General features: G+C 43.3%; 1 protein-coding gene across 1 annotated transcript; it reads right to left on the bottom strand.

Moving 5' to 3' along the window:
- Nucleotides 1-4,307: 4,307 nt before the first annotated feature.
- On the bottom strand, nucleotides 4,308-7,360 carry LOC125376734. The gene is made up of 2 exons (XM_048388483.1): nucleotides 7,334-7,360; nucleotides 4,308-4,748 (listed from the first exon to the last, which is right to left on the bottom strand). Exons 1-2 carry the CDS (start codon nucleotides 7,358-7,360, stop codon nucleotides 4,308-4,310), a joined length of 468 nt encoding a protein of 155 aa, XP_048244440.1.
- Nucleotides 7,361-12,124: the final 4,764 nt, after the last annotated feature.

The raw sequence follows: 12,124 nt of genomic DNA, 5'->3' as shown, positions 1-12,124 counted from the left end.
ATCACTACGGCTAATGTAGGCCTACTCCCAGTAGTATAAACTGTCATCACCACGGCTAATGTAACCCTACTCCCAGTAGTATAAACTGTCATCACCCTGGCTAATGTAGGCCTACTCCCAGTAGTATAAACTGTCATCACCACGGCTAATGTAACCCTACTCCCAGTAGTATCAACTGTCATCACCCTGGCTAATGTAGACCTACTCCCAGTAGTATAAACTGTCATCACCACGGCTAATGTAACCCTACTCCCAGTAGTATAAACTGTCATCACTACGGCAAATGTAGGCCTACTCCCAGTAGTATAAACTGTCATCACCACGGCTAATGTAACCCTACTCCCAGTAGTATAAACTGTCATCACCCTGGCTAATGTAGGCCTACTCCCAGTAGTATAAACTGTCATCACCACGGCTAATGTAACCCTACTCCCAGTAGTATAAACTGTCATCACTACGGCTAATGTAGACCTACCCACTGTAGTATCAACTGTCATCACTACGGCTAATGTAACCCTACTCCCAGTACTATAAACTGTTATCACTACGGCTAATGTAGGCCTACTCCCAGTAGTATAAACTGTCATCACCACGGCTAATGTAGACCTATTCACTGTAGTATCAACTGTCATCACCATGGCCAATGTAGACCTACTCACTGTAGTATCAATTGTCATCACTATGGCTAATGTAGGCCTACTTACTGTAGTATCAACTGTCATCACCCTGGCTAATGTAGACCTACTCACTGTAGTATCAACTGTCATCACCACGGCTAATGTACACCTACTCACTGTAGTATCAACTGTCATAACCATGGTCAATGTAGACCTACTCACTGTAGTATCAATTGTCATCACTATGGCTAATGTAGGCCTACTCATTGTAGTATCAACTGTCATCACTACGGCTAATGTAACCCTACTACTAGTAGTATAAACTGTCATCACTACGGCTAATGTAGGCCTACTCCCAGTAGTATAAACTGTCATCACCACGGCTAATGTAACCCTACTCCCAGTAGTATAAACTGTCATCACTACGGCTAATGTAACCCTACTACCAGTAGTATAAACTGTCATCACCACGGCTAATGTAACCCTACTCCCAGTAGTATAAACTGTCATCACTACGGCTAATGTAGGCCTACTCCCAGTAGTATCAACTGTCATCACCATGGCCAATGTAGACCTACTCACTGTAGTATCAACTGTCATCACCATGGCCAATGTAGACCTACTCACTGTAGTATCAACTGTCATCACTATGGCTAATGTAGGCCTAATTACTGTAGTATCAACAGTCATCACTATGGCTAATGTAGGCCTACTCATTGTAGTATCAACTGCCATCACCACGGCTAATGTAGGCCTACTCACTGTAGTATCAATTGTCATAACCATGGTCAATGTAGACCTACTCACTGTAGTATCAATTGTCATAACTATGGCTAATGTAGGCCTACTCATTGTAGTATCAACTGCCATCACCACGGCTAATCTAGGCCTACTCACTGTAGTATCAACTGTCATCACCATGGCCAATGTAGACCTACTCACTGTAGTATCAACTGTCATCACCATGGCCAATGTAGACCTACTCACTGTAGTATCAACTGTCATCACCATGGCCAATGTAGACCTACTCACTGTAGTATCAACTGTCATCACTATGGCTAATGTAGGCCTACTTACTGTAGTATCAACTGTCATCACCCTGGCTAATGTAGACCTTCTCACTCTAGTATCAACTGTCAGCACCGCGGCTAATGTAGGCCTACTCACTGTAGTATCAACTGTCATCTCCCTGGCCAATGTAGACCTACTCACTGTAGTATCAACTGTCATCACTATGGCTGATGTAGGCCTACTGACAGAGCAGTGTGTGTAATGTGTGTGTATGTGACAGAAGAATGTGTGTAGTGTGTGAAAGAACAGTGTGTGTAGTGTGTTTGACAGAAGACTTGGTGTAGTGTGCCTGGTGTTGTGGTACTTTCAGTCGGTGGTGCGCCGTCAGCTGAGTCAATCCGGATGTCGGCACAGTTGATGAAATGCTCCTGTCGCCCGAATCCCTTCCCAGTGCCTCCTCGTCCGACCCCCAGTCTTTTCCTGTGACACACAACTTTCATGTGTATTAACTTACGTTGTGACATGTCATGTGTATTAACTTACGTAGTGTATTGTCAAATGTATTAACTTACGTAGTGTATTGTCAAATGTATTAACTTACGTAGTGTATTGTCATATGTATTAACTTACGTAGTGTATTGTCATATGTATTAACTTACGTAGTGTATTGTCATATGTATTAACTTACGTGGTGTATTGTCATATGTATTAACTTACGTGGTGTATTCTCATGTGTATTAACCTACATGGTGTATTGTCATGTGTATTACCTTACGTGGTGTATTGTCATATGAATAAACTTACGTGGTGTATTGTCGTGTGTATTAACTTATGTGGTGTATTGCCATATGTATTAATTTACGTGGTGTATTGTCATATGCATTAACTTACATGGTGTATTGTCATATGCATTAACTTACGTGGTGTATTGTCATGTGTACTAACATACGTGGTGTATTGTCATATGCATTAACTTACGTGGTGTATTGTCATATGTATTAACTTACGTGGTGTATTGTCATGTGTATTAACTTATGTTGTGTATTGTCATGTGTACTTACATACGTGGTGTATTCTCATTTGTACTTACATACGTGGTGTATTGTCATATGTATTAACTTACGTTGTGTATTGTCATGTGTATTAACTTACGTGGTGTACTGTCATGTGTATTAACTTCTGTGGTGTATTGTCATGTGTATTAACTACTTGGGGTATTGTCATGTGTATTAGCTTACGTTGTGTATTGTCATATGTATTAACTTACGTGGTGTATTGTCATGTGTATTAACTTATGTTGTGTATTGTCATGTGTACTTACATACGTGGTGTATTCTCATTTGTACTTACATACGTGGTGTATTGTCATATGTATTAACTTACGTTGTGTATTGTCATATGTATTAACTTACGTGGTGTACTGTCATGTGTATTAACTTCTGTGGTGTATTGTCATGTGTATTAACTTCTTGGGGTATTGTCATGTGTATTAGCTTACGTGGTGTATTGTCATATGTATTAACTTACGTGGTGTATTGTCATGTGTATTAACTTATGTTGTGTATTGTCATGTGTACTTACATACGTGGTGTATTCTCATTTGTACTTACATACGTGGTGTATTGTCATATGTATTAACTTACGTTGTGTATTGTCATATGTATTAACTTACGTGGTGTACTGTCATGTGTATTAACTTCTGTGGTGTATTGTCATGTGTATTAACTACTTGGGGTATTGTCATGTGTATTAGCTTACGTGGTGTATTGTCATATGTATTAACTTACGTGGTGTATTGTCATGTGTATTAACTTATGTTGTGTATTGTCATGTGTATTAACTTATGTTGTGTATTCTCATTTGTACTTACATACGTGGTGTATTGTCATATGTATTAACTTACGTTGTGTATTGTCATGTGTATTAACTTCTGTGGTGTACTGTCATGTGTATTAACTTCTGTGGTGTATTGTCATGTGTATTAACTTCTGTGGTGTATTGTCATGTGTACTAACAAACGTGGTGTATTCGCATGTGTTTTAACTTATGTGTTTTCCCGTCATTTGAGTGAAGTTTAAATTTAAGTGAAGTTTAGATTTAAGTGAAGTTTAGATTTAAGTGAAAAAGTTTAGATTTAAGTGAAGAAGTTTAGATTTAAGTGAAGAAGTTTAGATTTAAGTCTTTAGAAAGTATAACCTTAGTCTCGCGTGGTCTTGGTAGAATTCGAATTGTTTGAAAAGTTTGTTATTGCCGTTACCCCTGTTAAGTTTACAGCCGCCATGGTACGTGGTGTATTGCAATGTGTACTAACTTACCTGGTGTATTGTCATGTGTACTAACGTACCTGGTGTATTGTCATGTGTACTCAATTACCTGGTGTATTGTCATGTGTACTAACTTACCTGGTGTATTGTCATGTGTACTCAATTACCTGGTGTATTGTCATGTGTACTCACTTACCTGGTGTATTGTCATGTGTACTCACTTACCTGGTGTATTGTCATGTGTACTAAGATGGTGTAGTGTCATGAGTACTAAGATGGTGTATTGTCATGTGTGCTAACTTATATAGTCCGTACCCATGTTTATTAACTTATCTTAAGTTTATTAGATTCACATATGTTAATACATGTTGTTTTCTCAAGCTGGACACAATATTTACCATTATTGACTTTTCCGCTAAAAGTAACCATGGTTACACGTACCTGTTCTGTAGTCCCACTGCAGCACACACCGGCGACACGTGACATCTGGCGGTAAGGTGGCTTTGAACCGGTACGTCTTACTTTCATCACCGATGTAGTACCGCAATGCAGCGCCAGATGGCGTCCCGAGCGTCAGCACATGCTTGTTAAGACAGGTCTGTAGAGGCTCCTTAGACAAGCTGCTGTCTTCACATAGCCGCAGTACAAAATAGCCAAGGTGATTGGCCGTTATCACCACGTCGATGTCGATGACGTTACCTTGTCTGTAAACTCGGCCGATGACTCCATTGTCGTACCGGCCGCCGTCATCGTTTGCCAGGGGCCCCTGATAGGGGTCGCCACACGTCCCACATCGCCCGCCATTGTTGCTCCATAGATTCTGAAACACGAGTAAAACCTCGACGGCTTCAGGTCTCTGCAGCGACACACAGTGATGAATAACGGAGGATTCAGCCGGGGAAGATACATCCTGTATACGACAGAGCCTGCCGTTACGTACTGGATATAACCTGTATAAGATAGAGCCTGCTATTACGTACTAGATAGAGCCTGTATAAGATAGAGCCTGTCGTTACGTACTAGATAGAGCCTGTATAAGATAGAGCCTGCTATTACGTACTAGATAGAGCCTGTATAAGATAGAGCCTGTATAAGATAGAGCCTGTATAAGATAGAGTCGGCGGTTACGTACTGGATATAACCTGTATAAGATAGAGCCTGCTATTACGTACTAGATAGAGCCTGTATAAGATAGAGCCTGTCGTTACGTACTAGATAGAGCCTGTATAAGATAGAGCCTGCTATTACGTACTAGATAGAGCCTGTATAAGATAGAGCCGGCTGTTACGTGCTGGATATAACCTGTATAAGATAGAGCCTGCGGTTACGTACTAGATAGAGCCTGTATAAGATAGAGCCTACGGTTACGTACTAGATGGAGCCTGTATAAGATAGAGCCTGTCGTTACGTACTGGATATAACCTGTATAACATAGAGCCTGGTATTACGTACTAGATAGAGCCTGTATAAGATAGAGTCTGCCGTTACGTACTAGATAGAGCCTGTATAAGATAGAGTCTGCCGTTACGTACTAGATAGAGCCTGTATAAGATAGAGCCGGCCGTTACGTGCTGGATAGAACCTGTATAAGATAGAGCCGGCGGTTACGTACTAGATAGAGCCTGTATAAGATAGAGCCGGCCGTTACGTACTAGATAGAGCCTGTATAAGATAGAGCCGGCCGTTTCGTACTAGATAGAGCCTGTATAAGATAGAGACGGCCGTTACGTACTAGATAGAGCCTGTATAAGATAGAGTCGGACGTTACGTACTAGATAGAACCTGTATAAGATAGAGCCGGCCGTTACGTACTAGATAGAGCCTGTATAAGATAGAGCCGGCCGTTACGTGCTGGATAGAACCTGTATAAGATAGAGCCGGCGGTTACGTACTAGATAGAGCCTGTATAAGATAGAGACGGCCGTTTCGTACTAGATAGAGCCTGTTTAAGATAGAGCCGGCCGTTACGTGTTGGATAGAACCTGTATAACATAGAGCCGGCCGTTACGTACTAGATAGAGCCTGTATAACATAGAGCCGGCCGTTACGTGCTGGATAGAGCCTGTATAAGATAGAGCCGGCCGTTACGTGCTGGATAGAGCCTGTATAAGATAGAGCCGGCCGTTACGTACTAGATAGAGCCTGTATAAGATAGAGACGGACGTTACGTACAAGATAGAGCCTGTATAACATACATTAAGTACACACCTTGTGTGTGTGTGTGTGTGTGTGTGTGTGTGTGTGTGTGTGTGTGTGTGTGTGTGTGTGTGTGTGTGTGTGTGTGTGTGTGTGTGTGTGTGTGTGTGTGTGTGTGTGTGTGTGTGTGTGTGTGTGTGTGTGTGTGTGTGTGTGTGTGCGAGTGTGCGCGCGTGTTTATGTGTTTGTGCGAGTGAGTGCGAGTGTGCGCGGGGTGGGGGGGGTTGGGGGGTGCGAGTGTTTGCCTTTGTGTTTGTGTGTGCGAAAGTGTGTCTGTGTATGTTCAACATGATGTGGAGATCATATATGCATGTATGTGTGTGTGCGAGAGTGTGTGTGTGTGTGTGTGCGTGTGCGAGTGTGTTTCTGTGCGCGCATGTGTGTGTTAGTGCGAATGTGTGTATATGTGTGTGAGTGTGTGTCTGTGCGCGCACGTGTGTGATAGTGCGAGTGTGTGTATGTGTGTGTGAGTGTGTGTGAGTGTTAGCGTGTGTGTGTGTGTGCAAGTTTGTGTGTGTTCGAGCGTGTGCGTGTGTGCCTGTGTGTCTGCGTGTGTGTGCGAGTATGTGCGTGTGTATGCGAGTGTGTGTGTGCGAGTGGGTGCGTGTGTGTGTGTGCAAGTGTGTGTGTTTCTAAATCCGAAATCGTAATAGATTCGACGTTCGATGATTTTCCAATTTTTTTCTGAAAACGACGGCAACGTGGAGCGATATCACACAAAAATAACAGCATCCTGTTATTAGTCTATCATTGCACGAAGGACAATTTAGAATACTAAAGATGTTTTTAAAACTTTTAACCCCTCTCCCCAGTCTTCAGAACGGTACACGACTGGATAGATGTAGGGCCTATGTGATTTTGTATCTAATACAAACTTGTACCAAAAATAGTTGGTGATTTTGTACCCAAGAAATTAAAATTATATTTCTATGATTATATTTATTTTTCATGTTTATTGCAAACAATAAGCAAAACATGATAAACTTTTCATAAAGTTCATAATATGGCTAACTGTACGTGGTCCTTGAGTGAAGTCAGTCCACATTGGCACAACTCAAATTGATTGTTTGGTTTTGATGGGAAAATGACATCTTGTCACTAAAAAAGAGGCCAGTTAAATGTGTTAAACCTTTGTACATTTTACTGTTTTTATAAGAAAGTGATAATTAAGTTACTGTTTGATACTAAAAGTAATGTGTATCTTTGGAACTAATATAAAAAAATTCTTGGTACTAAATCACATACCGGTTTGGGTTCAAACTCACAAGACATTTTAGGCAGAAAAATCACTACATTTCAACTTGATTTCGTGGAACAATGGAATAAAACGAGATTTATCGTCAGAGGAATTCTTTTTCAAATTTCAAAACGAGTATTTGTTTACGTAACCGAGCAGGTAGACGGCGCATATTTTCTTCTAAATGTAGATACAAAAATATTGACACCTCAGAAATGAGGGCTTTTAAAGTTATAATTCTAACTTGTCAGGAGGATTGATGTGAGTCTGTCAAAGAGAAAACCTTCTGAATGTTTACAAAAATAATGTTCTTAAACGGATACCTGGTACGCTCAGTAACAAGTATGACCACTGTGAGCATCAATGCACGTCCAGACTCGCCGACTCATTGATGTTGTCAGCCGCCTGATGACGTAATCGGGAATCCGATTCCATTCAATTCTTAAAGCGTCGGCAAGTTGTTTCGGGTTTGCTGGTCACGGATCTGACGCTTCAGGTGATGCCGCACGTGTTGAACTGGGTTGAAGTCAGGTGCGAGTGCTGGTCACGGATCTGACGCTCCAGATGATCCCACACGTGTTCAACTGGGCTCAAGTCAGGTGCGAGTGCTGGTTACGGATCTGACGCTTCAGGTGATCTCACACGTGTTCAACTGGGCTCAAGTCAGGTGCGAGTGCTGGTCACGGATCTGACGCTTCAGGTGATCCCACACGTGTTCAACTGGGCTGAAGTCAGGTGCGAGTGATGGTCACGGATCTGACGCTCCAGATGATCCCACACGTGTTGAACTGGGGTCAAGTCAGGTGCGAGTGCTGGTCACGGATCTGACGCTTCAGGTGATCCCACACGTGTTCAACTGGGCTCAAGTCAGGTGCGAGTGATGGTCACGGATCTGACGCTCCAGATGATCCCACACGTGTTCAACTGGGCTCAAGTCAGGTGCGAGTGCTGGTCACGGATCTGACGCTCCAGATGATCCCACACGTGTTCAACTGGGCTCAAGTCAGGTGCGAGTGCTGGTCACGGATCTGACGCTTTAGATGATCCCACACGTGTTCAACTGGGCTGAAGTCAGGTGCGAGTGCTGGTCACGGATCTGACGCTCCAGATGATCCCACACGTGTTCAACTGGGCTCAAGTCAGGTGCGAGTGATGGTCACGGATCTGACGCTCCAGATGATCCCACACGTGTTCAACTGGGCTCAAGTCAGGTGCGAGTGCTGGTCACGGATCTGACGCTCCAGATGATCCCACACGTGTTCAACTGGGCTGAAGTCAGGTGCGAGTGCTGGTCACGGATCTGACGCTCCAGATGATCCCACACGTGTTCAACTGGGCTCAAGTCAGGTGCGAGTGCTGGTCACGGATCTGACGCTCCAGATGATCCCACACGTGTTCAACTGGGCTCAAGTCAGGTGCGAGTGCTGGTCACGGATCTGACGCTCCAGATGATCCCATACGTGTTCAACTGGGCTCAAGTCAGGTGCGAGTGCTGGTCACGGATCTGACGCTCCAGATGATCCCACACGTGTTCAACTGGGCTCAAGTCAGGTGCGAGTGCTGGTCACGGATCTGACGCTCCAGATGATCCCACACGTGTTCAACTGGGCTGAAGTCAGGTGCGAGTGCTGGTCACGGATCTGACGCTCCAGATGATCCCACACGTGTTCAACTGGGCTGAAGTCAGGTGCGAGTGCTGGTCACGGATCTGACGCTTCAGATGATCCCACACGTGTTCAACTGGGCTGAAGTCAGGTGCGAGTGCTGGTCACGGATCTGACGCTCCAGATGATCCCACACGTGTTCAACTGGGGTCAAGTCAGGTGCGAGTGCTGGTCACGGATCTGACGCTCCAGATGATCCCACACGTGTTCAACTGGGCTCAAGTCAGGTGCGAGTGCTGGTCACGGATCTGACGCTTTAGGTGATGCCGCACGTGTTCAACTGGGCTGAAGTCAGGTGCGAGTGCTGGTCACGGATCTGACGCTCCAGATGATCCCACACGTGTTCAACTGGGCTCAAGTCAGGTGCGAGTGCTGGTCACGGATCTGACGCTTTAGGTGATGCCACACGTGTTCAACTGGGCTCAAGTCAGGTGCGAGTGCTGGTCACGGATCTGACGCTTTAGGTGATGCCACACGTGTTCAACTGGGCTCAAGTCAGGTGCGAGTGCTGGTCACGGAAGAACGTTGACCATGTTCGTTTTCAAGAAGTCCTGGACGAGCCTTGCAGTGTGTGGTCTAGCGTTGCAATGTTGCGGGAGTGTTCCCTGTTGCTGTTGGCGACGGAATGGAAGCACCATGCGTTGAAGAGCATCATCTCTGTATTGATGGCCATTGAGGTTGCCAAGGATGCTGACAAGTCTCGTCCGTTGGTTGCCACAGATTCCTGGGAAATAATTGCAGTCTTCGACGTCGATGTTCCTGGGTCAATGCTATTCCACGGAAGGAACGGCGAGCTCTAATACGTGCTTCGCCTCGACGTCGTTGCTGACGTTACCGTCGCCGTGACGAACCTGTGGCTCAGACGGTATGTGCGCAAGTGCCGATGTTCATGTTGCGTTGTCACTCGTGGTCTGCACGATCTTGGCCTGTCTTGCGTCCTGCCACTCTGTCTGAAGCGTTGAAACAGTCTGACAGTACAGTTTCGGTTTCTTGTAATCTGGGTGTGGTCGGCTCCCATCTGCCCCATACCTATGGCTCTCTCAATGTTCGGCAGTTAACCGTGGCCTGTCTTTTGTGGGTATTTTATTACATGTGATGTCCTAGCAACGGTTCATCGCCTTTTTATACAAACTCAGCACGTGCAATTTTACGAATACTTGGAAAAGCTTTTGGGTGACTTTTGGCCACTGCACGTGCATCTTTACGGCCGACGCGTTGCGTTTTGGAGATTATATTTGCAGTTCCTCGGCAACTGTTTTAAGACTTATAACAGTTTGCTCACTTTAATAATATTTTGGGAAAAAATCAATCTAAAAGTGTATGCTTCCTTTAGTTATGTGTAGTTTTCTGCTAGGAATATATGTGCAACATGTCTCTTTATTGGTCCTTGTTGAATGAAGCACCGACTGTTTGAAATCGTCCACCCTCTTTACAACGCCTAATATACCATATAAGTCAAATAAATTAATGTTCTTCTCACCCACAAACATCGAAATATACAAAGTTTGCATCTAAAATGATTGTAAAAATATTTTTGAAGTTTCAAACAAAGAACTCGTCAGCTCAACTAAAACGTATGAACCAAAAACTTTTAAACTAATATATGAAGTATTAGAACCCACTAATATACTGACATCGTCGCTACATGGCTGAAATAATGCCGAGGCGACGTTAACTTTTAACTCAGTATCTTATATATTGACTTGTTTTTTCTTCTCCTTACAAATACATGCATAAAAAATCAAACAGAAAAACATGAATTAATATAACTAATGTTAAAGAGTAGAAATTATATTGAACGATTAAATCATTCATGAAACTGAAAACAAATCAGGCTATAATCGTAACATACCCCCAAACCGCCACAGTTTAGTTCGTTATCCTTCTTATTGATCGGGGCGGAGAACCCCGCCCTCCACAAGCTGGACCGTCCGGGGGGGGGGGGGGGGGGGGGGGGGGGGCATCAGATAGCCGTGACCTCTGACCTCTGGGACAGAGGCGAGAATAAGTAGCAGACATGGAAGTTTAACACCAAAGTAGTGACTTTCCACTGTTAACATTAATTCCAGTCTCGGTCGACGATCGAACCCAAGGAGTATAGTCGCCTTGTTGCTCGTCACGGCGGTGGAGTAGCCAAGAGCGAATGCCGTGTTCGGGCTGTTAAAGCCTTGTTACACATGGGCGATAACATTATCTTAGAGTTATATCAGTTTTTTTTAGGGGTTTTTTCGGTGCTTGACCAGTGGGATGTAACAATGAAATACTGCCAGGCCCGGGGTCGGGGTACAGAGGAGTCTGTCTCAGGGGCATCACCGCATCCCAAACATCACTGTTAAACCTGGGGACATTTTGTAGAAACTTTATGTTTTTTGCGATATCTGAAACGTAACACGTAACAGTGCCCATTATGTCTGCAGAATATGTGATGGAATACATTCAGTCGGTGATGATTCTAATTGATTGGATTGATAAATAGAAACTCAATGCTTGAGATGAATTACAAAGTACTGTCACTACATTAAAAATAAATTGATGGACAGTAAATTAAGTAACTAGATTATTACGGATTCCATTTAAGACTAGTTGAGAACATTTAAAGGAATTGATTATCAATCAACGAATCGATATAAAAACTGAAAGTAGATCGCAAGACGGGAGTCCTTATGCGGCTTATATTTCCTGTGTAGAAATGTATAAAGTTGTTTTTTATTTAGAAAATTTAACCCCGTTTTCAAGAAACCATTTATGAAATTTATTGAAACAAATTTTAACTGCACTTTTAACGGCGACATAAATCCTTAAAATCATCCACGAAAAGTGATCCAGCTATCGAATCACGTGAAGCCTTTGAAAGACTATTAATTTTTATACTAAATAGAGTGACAGGCAAAATACTGCCTTGTAGGACACCCTGATCCTGATTGTACTGGTTAGACTAGGTTGAACCTACTCGGACTTGAAGTTGTATGTTAAAACAGTGATATGAGGTAAACGAACTCCTAAACCAAAATCATGTAAATCCTGTGAAATGCCGTTGATTGTTTACTATAGCATTTTGTACAAGTGATTCAAATCGTACTAAATTGTTTATAGTACTTCTATTTTCCTGAAACGACATTGAATATAAGTTATAAG

The sequence above is a fragment of the Haliotis rufescens genome, unplaced genomic scaffold (assembly GCF_023055435.1).
Source record: "Haliotis rufescens isolate VD_foot unplaced genomic scaffold, xgHalRufe1.0.p SCAF_72, whole genome shotgun sequence".
NCBI lineage: Eukaryota > Metazoa > Mollusca > Gastropoda > Lepetellida > Haliotidae > Haliotis > Haliotis rufescens.
The sequence above is the reverse complement of the archived record's forward strand: the minus strand, read 5'-3'. Positions and strand labels throughout refer to the sequence as shown.